At 41.6% G+C, this 19,790-nt stretch overlaps 1 protein-coding gene across 1 annotated transcript in view; it reads left to right on the top strand.

The window, feature by feature from the left end:
* The window catches only part of LOC119740567 (Fanconi anemia group D2 protein-like), a 44,737-nt gene that overhangs the window by 20,107 nt on the left and 4,840 nt on the right, over positions 1–19,790 (top strand). The window contains exons 14-21 of the mRNA XM_038215916.1: positions 58–171; positions 1,500–1,627; positions 2,970–3,069; positions 12,394–12,519; positions 13,866–14,073; positions 14,975–15,124; positions 16,592–16,738; positions 17,620–17,727. Of these exons, the coding sequence (XP_038071844.1) occupies positions 58–171; positions 1,500–1,627; positions 2,970–3,069; positions 12,394–12,519; positions 13,866–14,073; positions 14,975–15,124; positions 16,592–16,738; positions 17,620–17,727 (1,081 nt within the window). The remainder of the gene's footprint in view (positions 1–57; positions 172–1,499; positions 1,628–2,969; positions 3,070–12,393; positions 12,520–13,865; positions 14,074–14,974; positions 15,125–16,591; positions 16,739–17,619; positions 17,728–19,790) is intronic.

Below are 19,790 nucleotides of genomic sequence, written 5' to 3'. Positions count from 1 at the left end.
GATGCTGAAGGAAGGAATTCGGTTGTCTAATTCAGTCTTATCATGACATTTTTTCAGGAATGGCTTTGCGTCCAGTGAGAACAAGTCCTTGTTCTTGGATGCCTTGAAAGTCTTGACATCCCGTATCAAGAGCAGCGGACGAACGCAACTCACAGCCAAACAACTCCACAAGTAAGCTGAACATGTCTAACAGCTTAAATTTGTAACGACTTAACCCATGAGCAGCTGTACTACATTGTATTACATTGTATTTATTGGGGCAGTACAGGGAGTAATAGGCAGGGCGGTTTTGGGCAGTGCAGGGACTTGCTTTAAAGGTAGAGCATGTCATTTGTCATTTGTGCATTTTTTTGGTTTGCAGCAACAAAAGTGCTCAAAATCTAAAGGAGGGTGCTTAGGCCAAAAAAAAAGTCTCCGGTTTCTGCTATGCGCGCGCGTCGCCTTAGCCATGCGCGTCGGCAAAATGAAAAAAAAACAATTTCAATGAAAGATGATGTCTCAAAACCGCCAAACTCACTGGTTTGACTAGAATCCTGCTGCTGCACAATTTTAACGTGTTTTTAGATGGGGTTATGATCGAGAATAAGCTTTACGTGGCCTCTCTGGTCTCCCATAGTATTTGTACTAAGTTTAGTCGGGCACCATTTGCAGTCATCAGCCGACATTTGAAGCAAAAAAAACAGGTAAAAAAAAAAAAGCCGCGTCGCCGCACAACTTTTTGGGCAAGCTCCATACCAGAAACCGGAGACTTTTTTTTTGCCTTATCAACTAACCTGATGAAGTTTTAGCTCATCAGTGAATGCTGTATATTCCGAGAAAAGAATATTCTTGGATCTCGGGTTCAATTCAAAAGTTGCCGAGACAGGTTTTAAATTGCGCCCGAAATTAGCATCCAGGACACGTTCTCATTCAGCCGATTGAAGCTACGCAATGTCACGCACTTAACTGACAAATTAAAGCACATGTGCGTTGTGTCAACGCTTGTGCGCACCCATTCACCGCCGAATTAAAAACTAACAACTAACATGACTAATGGAAATTTCCAAAAATGCGTCTTTAGGCACATCTTTGAAAATGACCTTCGTAGTGTTTTTCCTTCAATTTAACTTATCCCAACCAACAAAAATATTTGATGAAAATGGACATGGGTTTGAACCACAGATCTTGCGATCCATAGTTCATTCTACTGTCCACCAGGCCACTGTGGCAGCTCGACGAAAGCCGTTCTTTGAAATGCTTTAATGTACATGCATGTCTGGGTGATAGCAATGGTGTGACGTCATTGGTATTTTCTTTTGAATAAATATCGAACTAACTGAATAATCATGATCTATTGACGATGTGTGCTGCAGATAAAACCAGTCCTGTAATTGGCGGTTTGTTCTGCTGTTGGATGTGGATAATAAATAAATAAATAAATAAATAAATAAATAAAAACACCACTAGCAGGTCTCATATGTGGATTTCTTTTGTTTTTTCTTTGCATTTTGTGATGTCAGGCACGCTTTCAGCTACTTGGAGAAGTTCTTAGACACAGTGCCTGACTTGTCTTCAGCCATCTTCCTGCTTCGTCTTCTTGTCTCTCTCAGCGAACACTCTGAGACAACCGATAACAGTGAGAGTATAGGTAAGCTCAAATGTCTACAGAGATTGCACCAAAGGGTGACAGTCCACCCCCATAGACTGTTCTACGGATACCGCCATCTTTGTGGTCACATGGTCATCTCAGGTGGGCATGCCATTGAAAATTCATCCCATCATGCTGAGGATGCAACGGAATGACAGGACGTATTTTTTAATGACATGCCCCCTGTACCATGTCGTCACCGTTTTCACGAAGGGGCGAATTTCATGGAAATCGTCTGTTTTTCGAAATTTGTTTTTTTGTGTGAAAATGAATAAATATATCAATATCTACAACCTGGTGAGGCTATACTTTCAAAAAATTAATTAAAATCTTAATTAACCTAATTAACGAATGGGCGAATTTTCTAAAAGTGCCGTTTTGCGTTTTTTCACTTAGGGGCAAATTTCCGCACTCTATGTATTAATAAATTTTCAGTAAATAAATACATTGTAATACAATGGTGCGTATATCACGAAAGGGCGAATTCCATGCGCTTGCAATATTAAAATGTTTTCACGAAGGGGCGAATTTGCTAATTGTTTTTGTTTTGTTTTCACGAACAGCCACTTCTCTTAATTGATTAATTCTGCAAAAGTAATCACCTATTTTTCCTAAAGTTTGCTACATTTAGGAAGATTAGAAGCTCTTCTTTCCTCTGATACCTAAATCTTGCATATTTTATGCATCTTTAAGTTTCAAATTGTCAAATGAAAAAGGACCAACTTGAAACGCGATTATCTCGAATGTTTGTTCAGACAGTGAAATACTAAATTCGCCTCTTCGTGAAAACGGTGACGATGTGACCACAAAGTTGGGGTATCCTTGAAATGGCGCATGCTGTAAAAATTGAGAAATCCCCTACGCTGAACAAAAAAGGGGCATCTCTCTGGAAAGCTAAATGATACATGGAATATAATAATCGTTTTAACTTCCCCAAAGCTTACAGAAAAGTTCCCTAAATATTAGCTTTATCTATTTTTGCTTTGAATAATCGACATGAGCAATTAAACTCTTAATATTTTTTGTCCTAAACCTGCTGAATGTCATTCAGTGATAGAAAAACAATGAAAAAAATGTTAAGTCAAGAAGTAAAAAGTCAATAATGCGGACAAATTAATAAATTTGAAACAAGTCAAGTTGCTTTTAGGAGAAAAAAATTATATCGGCACTCATTTTTATACATTTTGTTATAGCAATGGTCACCTCAAATGTCACATATTTTTTTTCAGGATTTCAATTTTCTTGCGTTTTGATAATGGCCCAAATTTTCATTGTCAAAGCTTCGTGTTGTCTTATGGTACCGTGGGTAATTGAAGAACTGATTAAGTTAATATGATTGCAGCCGACATGGCCGAAGGTCTGTTGAAGCGAGAATGGTTGAACCAGGACGGCCTAATAGAGAAAGGTGCCAAACACAACGAACTCCTCCAGTCACTGCTCAGGTAAGCCAAGAAAATGAAAAATGGAGAGAAAAAAAGGAGATTTTCCTACTTTGACACTCTCATACCATTTATACTCCTTGATGATTCCGTATAAATACATTGACGGACCAATCTTCTGTTTATACAACAGTGAATTTTTTCCCCCAATGAATGGCATGGAATGTCCGTAACATAAAAGTTACGAAGTTTAAACACAACCACTGTTTTAAAGTTTTGTCTGCAGATCACAAAAAAAGGTGTGCGTTCTTTCAGCAAACATCCTTACGTGATTTGTTTTCGTTTTGCTGAAAGAACACTGAACTTTTTGTGATCCGTGGACAGAACCTTAAAACGGCAGTAGTGTTTAAAACTCTGTAACTGGAAAAGTACATGAGTGATTTGAATGATTCTTGTACTAAAAGAAAGCTTATGAATTGAGCTTTCATATCCTAGATTTTGAAAGTGCTACATGCAGAACTTCACTAAAACAATGGTCCCGACACTTGGGTTTCGTTTGTTTTACTCACCCTGTATAATTCATATTAATTAGCACCTTGAGTACCTAATTGTTGGCAGATACATGCGCTATTTAAGACTCCAGTGTTATTATTATTGTGAAATCACGATTGCTGATTGGTTGATGCCCATAGTAACAGCAGTGTTAAGTATTTGTGACGGTTTAAAATATACCCCCCCCCCCCTTTTTATTTTCCGGACTAATTCTTATACACTATATCCTTACGCCTCTTTCATTATTATTTAAATTATGTAACAATACACTCTTCCCGGCCCGGCAAACGGCCCACCGCACTCCATCTTCTGTATTTGAAGAGACAACATTAGATTTACTCTTCTCTTCATTTCACAGGTAAATACTTCTTTATTTTCTTATAATTCATTACTTCTAGCTTAAACTTCATTTACTCATCTACTCATACCTTACGTGTTCATTTATATTTTATTAAGCCTTTTCTACGATTTATAGTGCATTTTCGTGGTTAGCAATACTTCGTTTTCTTGGACTTGTGGTATAGATTGTTACGATTTATTCCTTATTCTTAGACTTACAATCTAGCTTAATCCTTAATGATGTAGTCCTAAACGGGAGTTGTAGTAATATTCTTGTAGTTTTTTGCAAGAGACTGGGTGTGTTTTGAGGTATCGTTTTGTAATTAGTCCTAAAACGGACGTAGCCGCAAGATGGCGGCTATCGCCGATCTTTTGGCGGGAATCGCCATTTTGGTTTAAATGATTTATATTTGTCATGCTTTAGCCATCCCTTTGATATTTCACTTTAGTAATTATTGTTTAGCATTTGCTTTCAATTACTTGGCTAAATTGTCCATGGAGACATATTTTACTTTTAGATATTTTTTATAATTTGTCATGTAAATATTTATTTAAGCACTCCATCTTCTGTATTTGAAGAGACAACATTAGATTTACTCTTCTCTTCATTTTACAGGAATAAAACAACAGAGATAACAGAGAATTTGCTTCAGCCGTTCCTCATTCCCATTTCGACACCGATCCCCCCGGTGTCACATTTGGTGGAAGATCCGGGTATAAAGGCAACTGGTTCAAAATAATTAATTGAATAGAAGCACTTTATAACCAAGCTGGTTTTTACACTGTCATTGTTTGATAAATTCCATTACTGTGAATGGTTCTCCTGTTGTACGGCAGGTGGCAAACGTTAATCCCATCCCTGGCCAAGTGTCACCAAGAATTCGCTGTGATTGACAATCTTTGTTTGGGCTGCGTTGAAAGCCAACTAGTTGAGTTTACGGCATTGCAAGATTGACTCTCTTTCTCACACGAAAAAAACCGCAGGAGACCGTTTGCCGTAAATCGTTGTGTTGCCCTGCTTTATTTGCCTCCCATGTACAAGACGGGTACCATTCACGAGATTGTTTGGGTGTGAATTACGAAAAATGTTCCAAGTGTCAGTAAAGTGCACTTACCGATTGAACTTGAATTGAAACAGTTGAAGTTATCGAGAAGTTGAATTTAAATTCCTATTTTGATCGATACGAGCAGTAATAGATTTGATCCTTTTTTGCTTTTTGTTCGCTAGTTCAAATTGTTTTTGTGTTTATTGTTGACCTTGACGTTGATTACTAATTTATTGATTTGATTCACACTAATTTATTGTTTGATTTATTTATTTGTTTGGTATTTGATTTATTTATTTGATTGGTATTGCCATTTTCGTTTGATATTAATTGATTGTTGGTGTTGATAATTGGTTTTTCGGCCTTGATTGATATTTGATATTCCTTGATTTAATTGATTGATAGTCTGATTTGCCTAACCATTTTTGTCTTTTTCGTATTACATTCCATTCTACTTGACATTGCATTATTGTTTGACTTACCTTTGGATGCCTTGTACATATTGCATTGTTGTTGTGCTTGGTCTTTTAGTCAACTGTTTCCTCTCAGACAAAATGGCTTCTTCTCGAAGACCTTCTGTAGAAGACCCAATGTATCCAACCCCTGCAACAGCTCGCTATTCGACAACCCATATACCACCTGCTGCTGCCCATACTACTCGCCATGACAGATCCACTGAGGAGGTAATACCATCTACACCAATCGCCGAGCAGTTCCTAGCTGAACTTGTGGATATCGAACGACGGATCTCAGAGAGTTGTTTTCGTCCACACAAGCAACCGCAACCCGGATCTGCAAGCAGTGGTCCGAACAGAGCAGCGCCCATGGGAACTAGAGTCCCTAGTGCTCCGACACCCATCTTCCAAGGTTACACACCTCTAACCCCGACCAACAAACCAATGTCTCCTTCAAATCGCTACCAGCTGATGCCATCACACCAAGTCAAGAGCGTCCCTATTTACACTGGCCGTGAGGGCTCAAGTCTTTGCATCGAAGACTGGGTGAGGGATGTCAAATATCTCATCGACAACACAGCCATGCCACCTGAAATGCAGTTTTCTACGATCGTCCGAAACCTTGGAGGTGCAGCCAGGAAACTAGTCTTGAACCTACCCCCAGAGGAGCAAACACCGCACCATGCCTTTGCTGAACTGAAAGAGCAATTTGGAGACGCATCCATGACTGGTGATCCCCTGGCAATATTCTACGAGCGATTGAGGCTGGCAAGCGAATCGCCCAGTATATACACAGTTGAGCTGGAGGCGACACTACGGACTGTAGAGGAGCGGATGAACAGCAGGCTTCCCCTAACCAACCGTAATAGCATGCTCACACAGCAGTTCATGCGTGGAGTTGGAGACGAAAAAATAACCAACCGTCTTGCTCCGATGAGGCCCAGGGACATGTCGTTCAGAGAACTGCAAGTGGAACTTCGACAAATAGAGCGAGAACAGCGGGCTTCAGCTCTACTTCATTCCAAAGCTGTCTCCAAAGCCCAGTCCCCACAACCCACGAGTAAGGTCCAGTCACAACCGCAACATGTTCCAGCACAGGCAGGCCAACAAGCGCCACCTCCGCCAAGACAGCAGAAAGCAGATACCACCTTCAAACTCCAGAAGGCTACGAACAACCAACCAACAAACCGACAAAGCCAAAGTGAAGAAGTCATTCAAGGTCTCATCTATAAGGTCGAACAGCTAACCAGAACCGTTGAGTCCTTGGCGTCTAGACCTTACTCTCCTTCAAACCAGCCGATGTATCCTCAACAGCCTACTGACAGGAATGTCTTCGTCTGTCACCGCTGTGGCCAAGAGGGACACATAGCCCGTGGATGTCGGAATCTTCCGTTAAACTTCCAGGGGCCCCGGTCGGAGGGCAAACCGGAGGCCAAGAGTCAAGCCCGAAAGTGACAACACATCTCAATTCTCCTTCAGACAGTGGACAAAACGCAACCTCGATTTTTCAAGTGATTGGCCCAAATAATGAAGATACCGTAGAGATCAACGGGGTACCACATCGAGCACTGATTGACTCCGGCTCGCAAATAACATCTATCACGGAGGACCTATGGAGAGGACATCCACTACTTTCTGATGTCAGTCTATCTTCAGCAGACATTAAGATAGAGGGTGCCAGCGGTCAAGAAGTCCCCTATTTGGGAATTCTTCCCGTCTCCGTCACTATTCTTGGTATCACCTATGATGACGTACCGGTCTTCGTGGTCCCCTCCGACAGCTATCGCCAGCATGTTCCTGTGTTAATAGGCACGAATGTAATAAGAGTAACGAAGAAAGACCAGCATCATACAAGAGGAGACAACTTCATGGAAGAGCTGAAGACAGAAAACACTGCATGGCACACTGCATACATCAACACAGCAACGCTCGACCAGGATGACCAGTCTGGTAGAATGGGCTACGCCAAGTACGTCGGCCGCTCCCCCCGGAAGATAAAACCAGGTGCTGAGGTCGACATAATTTGCCAAGCCCCTCCGAGCCCAACAGGTCGTCCATATACTGCCTTAGTGGAAGGTCTCCCAAACAGCTCATCCAGTCTGAGAATCGGCCACCTTTTAGCTGATGTTGGTCAGGACAGAAGGGTACCAGTGAGGATGTGCAACATATCCGCCAAGCCGATCATCATCCCGAGAAATTGCCGAATTGCTCAAGTCTCGTCAGTTCTTCATGTGGAGGAGAATAAAGGTTCTGCGGAGGAGCCACTGTCTTCTTCACTTCATCCAAATGAAGGGTTCATGCGTGCTTACATGAAGAACAAGGGAGTTACTGAAGAGTTGACTAGCCTTATACCTTCACTCGACCTTTCAGAGTCTACTTTTGACAACGAAGCCCAGAAGAAGCAAATTCTCCATCTCCTTCAGAAATACAAAGATGTATTTTCTGCAGATTCTCTTGATTTTGGCCGAACCACTACCGTGAAGCATACGATACCACTGATGGACGAGCATCCTTTCAGACTTCCTCATCGGAGAATACCACCTCTCCAGTACCAAGCTGTGAAAGAGCAACTTGGGAAGATGGAAGAAGCAGAAGTCATCCGCTGCAGCAACAGTCCATACGCCTCACCAATGGTTATCGTCCACAAGAAGGATGGGTCACTACGAGTCTGCATCGATTACCGCCAACTGAACAGCAGAACCATCCGTGATGCATACCCTCTCCCTCGCATTGAAGAGGCTTTAGACGCTCTGGGCAATGCCAAATTCTTCACAACGTTAGACCTTACATCTGGCTATTGGCAAGTCGAGGTAGAAGAGCGAGACAAGGCGAAAACAGCATTTACCACTCCGATGGGCCTCTTTGAGTGCAACCGGATGCCTTTTGGTCTTCAGAATGCCCCAGCCACCTTCCAGCGGTTGATGCAAACCTGTCTAGGAGACCAGAATTATTCCACTGTGCTGTTATACCTCGACGACATCATCGTCTTCTCCTCGACATTCGAAGAGCACATCCAACGGTTGGAGAAGGTGTTTTCCTGCTTGCGACAACACGGCTTGAAGTTGAAGCCTTCCAAATGCCATCTCCTTCAAAAACAGGTAACGTACCTCGGCCACATAGTGTCTGCAGCAGGAATAGCAACCGATCCTGACAAAATCTCGCAAGTCAAGGACTGGAAGACACCTTGCAACCGCAAGGAACTCCTTCGGTTCCTGGGCTTCACGGGATATTATAGACGATACATCAAGGGCTACTCTAACATCGTGTCACCACTATACAAACTCACAGCTGGAGACCCACGACGAAGGAAGAAGGGCAAGAGCAAACAGTCTACGTCAGTCCCTCCATTTACATGGACAGATGAATGCCAGAAGTCTTTCGAAGTCCTGAGAGATCTGATGACGTCAGCCCCAATACTTGCGTTTGCTGACTACACTAAGCCATTTCTCCTTCAAACTGACGCCTGCGGTACTGGTCTTGGCGCCATTCTAAGCCAGATCCAAGATGGTCAAGAGAGAATAGTTGCCTACGCCAGCAGAGGTTTGACTCCAGCAGAAACTCGCTACCCCGCTCACAAGCTTGAATTTCTCGCCTTAAAATGGGCTGTCACTGACAAGTTTCGCGATTATCTGCTGGGCAACAAATTCACTGTATGGACGGACAACAATCCTCTCCTATATGTTACTACTACAGCTAAGCTTGACGCCACGGGTCAACGTTGGGTCGCTGCCCTTTCTCAGTTTGAGTTTATCATCAAGTATAAGCCAGGGAAAAGTAACTCTGCAGCAGATGCGCTGTCCAGAAAACCCCAACCAGAATCGTCAGCCTCTATATCTTCCTCTCGAGATGAAGCTGTAACGATCCCATGCGACATCGTCCAGGCGATATGTGGAGGTCATCCTCTTTCTTCACATCCCTACATAGAAGCCCCATCGTCAGCCGTCCAGTGTCAGGCAGTGACTCGTCAGCAAGCAAGGCTTCCTTCAACAATGAAAATCCAGACCAACGAGAACGAGCTCCCCGGACTGTCACAGAAACAACTAGCGCTCTCCCAGCGTGACGACCCCAACATCTCCAGGGTGATCTATCTTCTTGAGAAAGGTCGAAGACCAGACTCACACGAACGACAACAACACCCGAATTCCCTCCCCTACTTCAGAGAATACGACAAGCTAGAGATGAAAGACAACATTCTACATCGCGCACGAAAGACAGCAGAAGGAAGCATTTCACATCAGCTAGTTCTTCCAGAATGCTACAGAGAAACCGCCATTACTGGTCTCCATGACGACATCGGCCACCTTGGCTGCGATAGAACCCTAGAAATGGTCCGAAGAAGGTTCTTTTGGCCAGGGATGGCTCGAGATGTCAGGATTCACTGTCTTCAATGCAAACGATGCTGCCTTCGCAAAACATCTCAGTCCAAAGTCAGAGCGCCATTGGTCTCCATCGTTACAAGTGAACCGCTAGAGCTGGTGTGCATAGACTACCTGAAGTTAGAGCGCTGTAAAGGTGGCTACGAAAACATCCTTGTAGTCACAGACCACTTTACAAAATATGCACAAGCCTTCCCCACCCTGGACCAGAAAGCTGAAACGGTAGCAAAGGTTTTGTGGGAGAACTTCATCCAGCACTATGGATTTCCGGCAAGAATCCACGCCGACCAAGGTCGAAACTTCGAGGGGCAAGTCATCCAAGAACTCTGCAAAATTTCTGGAATCAAGAAAAGTCGCACGACCCCCTACCATCCTCAAGGCAACGGACAGACCGAGCGTTTTAACCATACGCTGTTAAACATGCTTGGAACGCTCGACACAAGCCAAAAGAAGAACTGGAAACAGTATGTAGGAGCTATGGCACACGCCTACAACGCTACACGCCATGACACTACAGGATACCCTCCGTTCCTGCTGATGTTTGGTCGTCACCCCAACCTTCCAATAGATCTCATGTTTGGAATTGGCAGCACCGATGACGACACATCCCACGACTACGACGACTATGTGCAGAACTTGAAACGGCGTTTGACCTCTTCATACGAGACAGCCAGTAACTTCGCAAAACAGGCCAAACTCAAACAAAAACGCATATACGACAGCAAAACACGCGATGCCCCTCTACAACCAGGTGACCGTGTCCTAGTGCAGAACAAACACATCCAGGGAACTCAGAAATTAGCGAACAGATGGGAAGACAGACCCTACATCATCGTCTCCAAACTAGAGAACCTCCCAGTCTACATGGTCAGATGTACCTCAACCGGCAAGGAGAGAACTCTCCATCGAAACCTGCTCACGCCATGTATGTTCCTCCCGGTAGAAGATGACATGGAAGAGCCCAACGTAGTCAAAATCGAAGAGCCCATGCATCCAAAAGTTGAAACCAAGGCATTCCCAGAAAAAGATGAACAGACAGAAAGAAGCGACAAGGAGAAAAAGACCGAAGTCAACTCTATGGCCGATGATGGTGAAATTATCTTTCTTCCGGTTCGAATAGAACCAGAACCTTCTCCTTCAGAAAGTCATCCACAATCTCCATTAAATGGTCTCTCTGTCTGTCATTCATCGGAATCTCCTTCAAATGCTTACTCTGTGGCTCCGTCATTGAACTCTTCATCAAATGCTCAACCTGTTTCTGATTCTCCATCAGGGTATTTATCAAACTCTCCGTCAGAGCATCGTCCCGAGTCCTATCAGTCTCCGTCTGGACAGTTAACATATTCGTTCGAGTCCAGCTTACCTGATGCGGCTGAATCTCCTTCTCTACTCACTCCTCAGCCAGTTGCAACTGATGTTTCTAGACCAAAGAGAGTCAGGAAACAAGTTGACCGACTGACCTACGACTTTTTAGGTCAAACCAAAGAGCAGCATGCTAGTGGTAACTCCCACCAAGCAAAAGTTGAGAGAGGAAAAGCTTTGTTGGCCAAATGGTAAAATAGATTTACTCTTCTCTTCATTTCACAGGTAAATACTTCTTTATTTTCTTATAATTCATTACTTCTAGCTTAAACTTCATTTACTCATCTACTCATACCTTACGTGTTCATTTATATTTTATTAAGCCTTTTCTACGATTTATAGTGCATTTTCGTGGTTAGCAATACTTCGTTTTCTTGGACTTGTGGTATAGATTGTTACGATTTATTCCTTATTCTTAGACTTACAATCTAGCTTAATCCTTAATGATGTAGTCCTAAACGGGAGTTGTAGTAATATTCTTGTAGTTTTTTGCAAGAGACTGGGTGTGTTTTGAGGTATCGTTTTGTAATTAGTCCTAAAACGGACGTAGCCGCAAGATGGCGGCTATCGCCGATCTTTTGGCGGGAATCGCCATTTTGGTTTAAATGATTTATATTTGTCATGCTTTAGCCATCCCTTTGATATTTCACTTTAGTAATTATTGTTTAGCATTTGCTTTCAATTACTTGGCTAAATTGTCCATGGAGACATATTTTACTTTTAGATATTTTTTATAATTTGTCATGTAAATATTTATTTAAGCACTCCATCTTCTGTATTTGAAGAGACAACATTAGATTTACTCTTCTCTTCATTTTACAGGAATAAAACAACAGAGATAACAGAGAATTTGCTTCAGCCGTTCCTCATTCCCATTTCGACACCGATCCCCCCGGTGTCACATATTGAATAAATAATTGGCGAGTTAAATTTGAATAAAATCTGGAACACCGACTTAATCCAATGCTTTACACGTTTTGACTTTGCATTCTCCCGACCAAAGAGACTGTTACTATATCACGTGATTCGGGGCAAGCCTTATGCTAGCAACCCCCAGCTCCGGCATGGTCTGGTGTCTTTGTGCCATTCTCACCCATTGTGAACAATGTATTGGTGCTGAGCGCCAAATGTATTTAATACATTTTATCAACATCCAGCTATGTATGAAATGAAACTGTTTGATTGAACACTGATAAAGAGCTTTGCTGCTTTGTTTGCCAGTTGGTGTGACTTTGTAAAATATATTGTAATTGGTAGAATCTACCTGTGTCATACACCTGACGTTCTGAAGAGCATTCAGGACATCTGTACCATCGCGATCCCAGAACTCATAGACAGCAATGAGAGGACGGGCTACTCTACTACCTACCAAACCCTCAACAGGTACTTGTTAGTAGGCTTGTGTGGTACTGGATTTTGAGTCTCCACAGTATACCTCCACAAAAATATGGCGATATTCGGTATTATTATTTATATCAGGCTTCCAGCGGTAAAAATAAATCTGCGTATTGTATGCTTTCATAACAAAGTTCCCGGATTCCTGCACTAATAAAGTACCCGGTTGACTACAATAACATTGTTATTGCAGTCAATCCGGGCATTTTCGCTGGTTCCCGCTTGATCAAGAGCATAGAAAGTCACAGTTGTCAACCACTCAACAGAGTGTAGCGCGCGCGCGTACCGTCGAACACGGAACGCTGCGCACATGCAGCGCACATGCGGCGCGCAGAAGGCCAGGTATACACGCACTGTTGTCAACAATATTACTGTGGCAGCTTCAAATAGTTTGACGAAAAAGATGAAATGAGGACAGTGTCTTGAATTGTATTTCTTGCTGATCAAGTCAGCCTGATATAAATAATAATAACAATATTGGATGGCTGTTTTTTCGGTGGATACAAGAATATATTGCATGAGCTATGACAATATTGCACGAGTCAAAGACTCATGCAATATTGTCATAGCGAGTGCAATATATTCTTGTATCCACCTCAAAGCCATCCAATATTATATAATTATCAGGTACTTTTCTGGGTGGCATATTATTTTGTTATCAAAGTACATTAATAAATACTTGTTTACCCATTCCTATTGGTTGAGAGCCTGTCACGTGACCGGTTTTAATGGTTGATAAAGATCGGCTGGCTTGTATTAACCACTTTTCCAATGTCACATGAAATTTTGACTCTTACGAAATCCGGTGCCTCTTATCGTTTTATTGGTTGAACGTTCACTATCCTCACGTAGGCATGCGCAACACTAGTCCTAAGTTCACACTACACTGGCACAGCTGCGTTCTGCGCAACATCGTGCTGTCGCGCGTGCCAATTTCCATATAAGGAGTTGTTTACGAGATAGACATTTCATAGTATAGCAAGGGGGGTGTTTCGAAAAAACATGAAGTAAACTTGTTGAACAAAATCGTTGGAATTTTATAACTTTTGACTTGGTTTGACTTTTGGACTGCAAAAATCTAGATTTTTTTACCCAAAAAGGTATTTATGAATGGGAATAAATAGGTGCTTGGCCAGTATTAAACACTATGTTTAAGACCTGTTGGAGTCTGTATGCTGATAATTACCTTCACCTTTTGGGGGTTTTTTTTTTGGAGGTTTGGGTTCCGCTTTTTTTTATGAGCACTTAAAAAGTATTTGTCAGATTTGTTAAAATATTTATCAAGCAGTATATCATCATTTTGTATAAATTTGTTGGATGTTATGTTAACACAGATTGACGTTTGGAACTTACTATCGCGTCCTATTTGACCACCTGACTACCTACCTTCGTGACCTTTACGCCAGAGGGGCGTCCAAGCGCGGCGGTCACTTGACCGAAGAGCGACTGATTCGCTGGAGCATGGCCGTCCATGTCTTCCATGTCCTGATAAGTCTTCTCAAGGTGTTTGAAGCAAGGAGCAATCTGACGTCTGCACTCAAGGTATAAAACTTCTTTTGTTTTTGGTAACTCTATCCCAGGATGCAACTGTACACTTCATTGATTTTCGCCTTTTGCTACTTAAGTATTCACTTTCTTAGAGTTTAGGCACTCTCCTGAAGACGGTCAGAGCATACTGACCGGAACTTCGAGTGATACCTCTGGTTCTTTTCAGAACCATTCTCTTAGTTGAGAAATTATTCGCACATGGTGTTTCCGCAAACCTTTCATTATTTAACTCTATCCCTGCCAGACACAAAACAGGTGCAATAGATGTACACGTCTGTGGGATATTATACAAATATTTCCCGAGACAAAGCCTCTAACACGGAGGGATCATTTGTTTTCACTATTTCCCCTGCTTGTATTTGTTTTACTATATCTCATAAATATTCAGCAGGCAGCTGCGGTATTTCATTGGTCCATTCCACTATGTATTCGATCGTGCAGTATTTGGATAAAGCGAAACGTTATTTTAATTTAAGGAGACAAACAGAACAGAAAGTTGATTTTTTTTTCATTTAAGAAGTTTAACATTCACAAAAAAACACTGGATTTTTTACTATTGTGCGAAATTTCACCCAGTTCCTCCTCGTTAAAATCGCAAAGCGAGCACCACGTCTCCATTTTGATGTATGCCGTAATAGACTGGCATAATTGTCCACCCTGGTGATCTCACGGTACACACGTAAAGCGTATGCGTCGTTGGTAAAGAGATAACACAGTACTGGAACAAATCTAAGGTTGCGACCCAGGTGTGTGATAGTACCTCCCAGGTTTTTGCGCTTCACACGTGTGCGCGAAGACTGTCATTGCAGAGGATTATATGAGATGTTTTAGTTTTAATTTTAAAAACCAATTGTTCATCAACTGATTTTCAGTTTCAATGTTTTCGTCTTCCCAGTATGGACGTGTCTTCATTGAGCTCTTCCTGAAACACGGGATGCCTCTACTCGACAGGCTGTTCCCATCACAGAGGGAAGAAGTCTTGAAGCTGTTGAAAACCCTGCAGCAAAGCACCAGGTCACTACATCACGTGTGTAGTCATTCTAAGGTACGGTGAAGCAAAGGAACTATATATGCAACTACCCCCTCAAGAGATTTTGAAAGGAGAGTTGGGGGAGACCACTGGGAGAGACATTCAAACTCATTACTGGTGACACTTGATTTATTCCTAAATACCTTTTAGGTCTAAAAGTCAAAATAAGTCCAAAATTGATCAAATTCCAACGATTTTGTTCAACAATTTTACTTCATGTTTTGTGAAACGCCCCTCTGGCCATGCTACGGTATGTGCCTCGTGCGCGTAGCGCTTAAACTCTCCTTATATGGAGAATGGTGCACGTGGGGCGTGTACTGCGCGATGTGGCGGAGAACACAGCGGTGATTTACCGGCGGTTTAAACCACCCACATGACAGGCTCTCAACCATTAGGTAAACTGTCTGAGGTATTTATGAATGATAAACTAATTGCTCATTTTTCTCATTATTCGCATTACATATATCCTGTGACAAAATGCATAGCTGCGAACTATTACAAATTGTTCGCAATTATTACCAATTTTTTGTTAAATTACGAAAATACGAATTGCCACTAAAAAATTACGAAAAAAATGTAACGAAAAAAAAATACTTGTAAAGTTGTAAAGTATCCTTTTTGCCCGAAAACTTCTGGCGAAATGTTACAATAATGGATGGGCTGGTGACAAGTCTAATAAGCAATGCGGTCAAGCACCTGATAGACATCAATGTGGTGTGTGCAGTGGAGTACTTGAGGACCAGACTAAAATATTTTTCAATGGTGTGCATCTAGGGGATGTGTGGTTGTGTGTACTGACCACGTTTCAGTGACGATCGTGAGCACAATTGGTCGCTAATTGCCGGGATGAGATCCATCAGTGCGAGAGTTTGATCATGGAATTTAATAAGAGTATGGTTGGAAGTATTGTTAATAGAGTTGGAGTTTATCCCAACGTCCAGAAAAGATAAATCAGCATGCGTTTGCAAGGTATGTTGGCGGGATATTTCTATTGCATACGGTGGCCCTAAATCATTGTGTGTAAAAACATGATGCAAACTCGAAACTCAACATCGATCTCAAAAAAATATGCACATGTTATTATTGTTATTATTTATTTGACCTCAACAAACAAATATCAGACAGTAAAACAAAATTAATTAAAAAACAAATATTATTTTTATTTTTTTATAATTGTTTGTTTATTTTTTATTTTTTATTTTTTTAATTATCCAATGGCCTACAGTACATTATTAATCACAACAAGAAGGGTATGCACATGTATGTGTACATGTAAACCATGTACCTGTACTCGATGTTGGTTAAGCTGGTACATACACTGTTAATATACAAGCAGTTGAAAATGACCGCGCGGGTTGATTACTTATTTGGATTTTGAAAAGTTGGCAGCTATGAAAATGGTGTATACAGTTATGTGCTGTATCATGAGGATGGCCGATGAATGTCTTGAAATTTGTGTTTTCTCTGTCGTTTTTGTTTCAGGTTGCGAAGGATGTATCGTTGACCAATCACGTACCGGCCGTCAAACGCAACCTGGAGCTGTTTGTGTATCGAGTCAAGGCCATGCTGGCTCTGCATAAATGCCAAGAGGCGTTCTGGGTGGGCAACCTCAAGAACAGAGATCTACACGTAAGGGAGCATTTCAAAATTTGGAAGTCTTGCAAGGTTCCTAGGGAACATTGCCTTGTCCGAGACTTCTGAAGTATTCCTACTTTTCCTACTTTTTGTAGCTTTTTTTTACCTTGCTCCTTCTTTTCCTACTTCTTTCTTTAAATTTCTACCTGAATATTTTTCATAAGGTAAACACTGTCATGTGTAAATCATACACTGAAGAGCTTAGGCGCAGGAGTACTGCAACTGTACTTCCAAGATCCATTTTGACACAGATCTTTAAAAACGAAGCATAAAAAGGTGTTTTGTATTTAAAATTAAAAAAAAGTGCATTTTCATGTGCACAGGTTTTGATATAAGGGTTTTATAAAATATGTCTGAAATTCCCCAGCCCATGTCATTTTACAGAAAATTTGTTCATACATTTTGCAAGTAGGTTGTGATTCATAGGGACAAAGTTCAAGAAATGTTTTCAATCAAATTAGGTTTTGCCCTTCATCGACGTTTAAACACTGTGTACTCATCATGTTACCTCCCGAGTGAAAGTTGGCAAAAATCACTTGGGTGGGACTTGAACCCACAACTTTTTTTCCAACTTTCACTCGGGAGGTAACACACTGAGTATACAGTGTTTAAATGTTGGTGAAGGGCAAAACCTAATTAGATTGATATCACCCCAGCGCAAAAATTCCATCTTATAAGAAATGTTTTGTTTTACAAATGTGTTTTCTCAAATGATGAGACGATGTATTGTCAGGAGGTAACACACTGAGTGTTTATTATACAGTGTTTATACGTCAGTGAAGGGCAAAACTATTTACAAAGTATTGTAGGGTGGCCCTCTGGAGATTGTGTCAATGGTTTTCGTGCATTTTTTGAACCGGTATTGTGTCATGCAGGGCGAGGAGATTTTGTCCCAGCAAACCAATGATTCAGCGAGCGAGAACGGAGATGATGCAGATGAAGACACCGAGCTTCCCTCAGAAGACAGCAGCAGCGGTGATGAGGTAATCCTTGATCCCAAATCCTCCCAAATCTGCCATAATTCAGTACGGTAGAACGTCGCCGTGACAGACACTGTCCGTCACAAGTTCGGTTCACAAGTTGATCATAAACCAATTCACAAGTCCTGGCTGAGAAAGTGTTACGTCCCCTCCTCCCCAGTTCGCAAATTTTTTTCTCCCAAACGACATCCGCATATGGGTTTACGCTATGGCGTTTTGGACTTAACTTTTCTAAAACATGAGAAGAAAATATAAAATTAGAAGGAAAAAAAAGATTTCGAGCATTATGAAATTCAGACTTCATTTCCCTTTTAAAAGAATCCTCCAAAGCCTCAGGTTAGAAAAGGAAAAAAACAATCGGCTGCAAAACCGAGATACGAACCGCAACCTCGTGGTGCAAAATCCTACCTTCTATAGACTGAGCTGTCGCACTGCTCGCAAAGGTGGGGAAACAAATAATTATATACCTGCGTGCGTATCATAAAAGTATCGTAGAGGGCGCTAAACAACAATATATGCGGATGTCGTTTGGGAAAAGAAAATTCGCCCCCAGGTCAGGCTCACTTCCACAACAATGGTTCATGTGCATTCCATAACGACAAATTTCACGCACGTTTAACACACACGATCACAGACAGCAACTTTACATCCTGCTTTCATAGAATATTTTCACAAGTTAGTACCTGAAAATGGATCGCTGCCTTTCAGCAGATTGTCACCACACCAGTTACAGCCAACAGTTGTGCTTATTTTTTGCTTGAAAGAGGAGAATCAAGCCAATTTATGAAACGGATTCACAACAGCCATAGTGAAACCACAGCGTTCACTGAGCCGGTGTAGTGCGCGTGATCCAGTAACTATGGTTGCACCAAATTGACCTCCGAGTAGTGGCGTCACAACTACGCCAGTGAGTATGGGATAATAAAACAAAGGAAAGCCTTTGGTCACAGTTGAGTGAATAGCTTGTGACGTAACTTTGGTCTGGGTGATTTCAGATTGACTTGTGATGAACTTGTCAAGACTTGTGATCAAATTGACTTCAACACTGTCCAGGCCGCGCTTTCTAAAAACTGCCTCAAAAAAAGGGGGGGGGAATTATTTTGGGTGTGTAGTGCAGTCCCCATGGAGCCAAGAGATTGAATCGATCACCCAGATAACCTCTTAAAGATGTATTCTCATGCCTTTTTGGAGTTTCACTTCAATTTATTTTTTCCATTTACTTTTTAATGAGACATCAAAAAAAGAAGGGAAAAAAACCCACCAACATTTAGTTATTCAATTATTTTTTCACAAAAATTGAATTATTGGTTGCCAGACAATGATTCGACTCTCGTAGGGCGGGTTATTTGTGCATTAAATGGGGGTTGCAGATCCCCAAAATCGAAATAAAGTAATTTTTTGGTTAAAGGGAATATACATTTGCAAACATCAATTGTTTTCAAGAAAAGTGTTATTTTTGTTTCAATTTCCAATGATGGTTGGCTGGAAAAAACTGGCTTTTTTTCAAATATTTCTCCCAATTTATCATATTTTAGTTAGTCCGTATTTTCTTGCAATTGATTACACACCTGTGAACGGGTACGAGCCAGCTATACTGATTCCCTGACTGTACAATTCCCCGACGTCTATAAATTGCTCCATTTTATCTTAAGTGGGGTAGGGAACCAGACTACAGCAGGGCTCGAATTTCATGGAAAAAAGCACTAGACAGCAGGTCTAGTAACTGAAGAATCTTACTGGACCGGAACTATTTTTACAAGACCTGTGTTATAAATAAGAAGAAAAAAAACATTTTGCACTATGTGACAGGAATACAACAATAATGCCATTTACAAGTCACCCGTTTCGTGTGTGCACTTGGCTAGTTCCCCTGGAAACTTAGTCTAATTCTGTTGCCAGCGGGCATGGTCTTTTGCTTCATAAAAGTCTGGGAACTAGACCTTACAACTAATTCCCATGCAGTACAGGGATTCTGCTTGTCTGCCTGCAGTGAACCTGGACGTTTAAAGCTATAGTCCATCATTTGCAGCCATCTGAAAAAGTAACTGGCGTATTATTGTTGAAAA

The sequence above is a fragment of the Patiria miniata genome, unplaced genomic scaffold (genome assembly GCF_015706575.1).
Source record: "Patiria miniata isolate m_02_andy unplaced genomic scaffold, ASM1570657v1 HiC_scaffold_10, whole genome shotgun sequence".
NCBI classification, from domain to species: domain Eukaryota; kingdom Metazoa; phylum Echinodermata; class Asteroidea; order Valvatida; family Asterinidae; genus Patiria; species Patiria miniata.
This window is presented reverse-complemented; position numbering and strand designations above follow the sequence as displayed.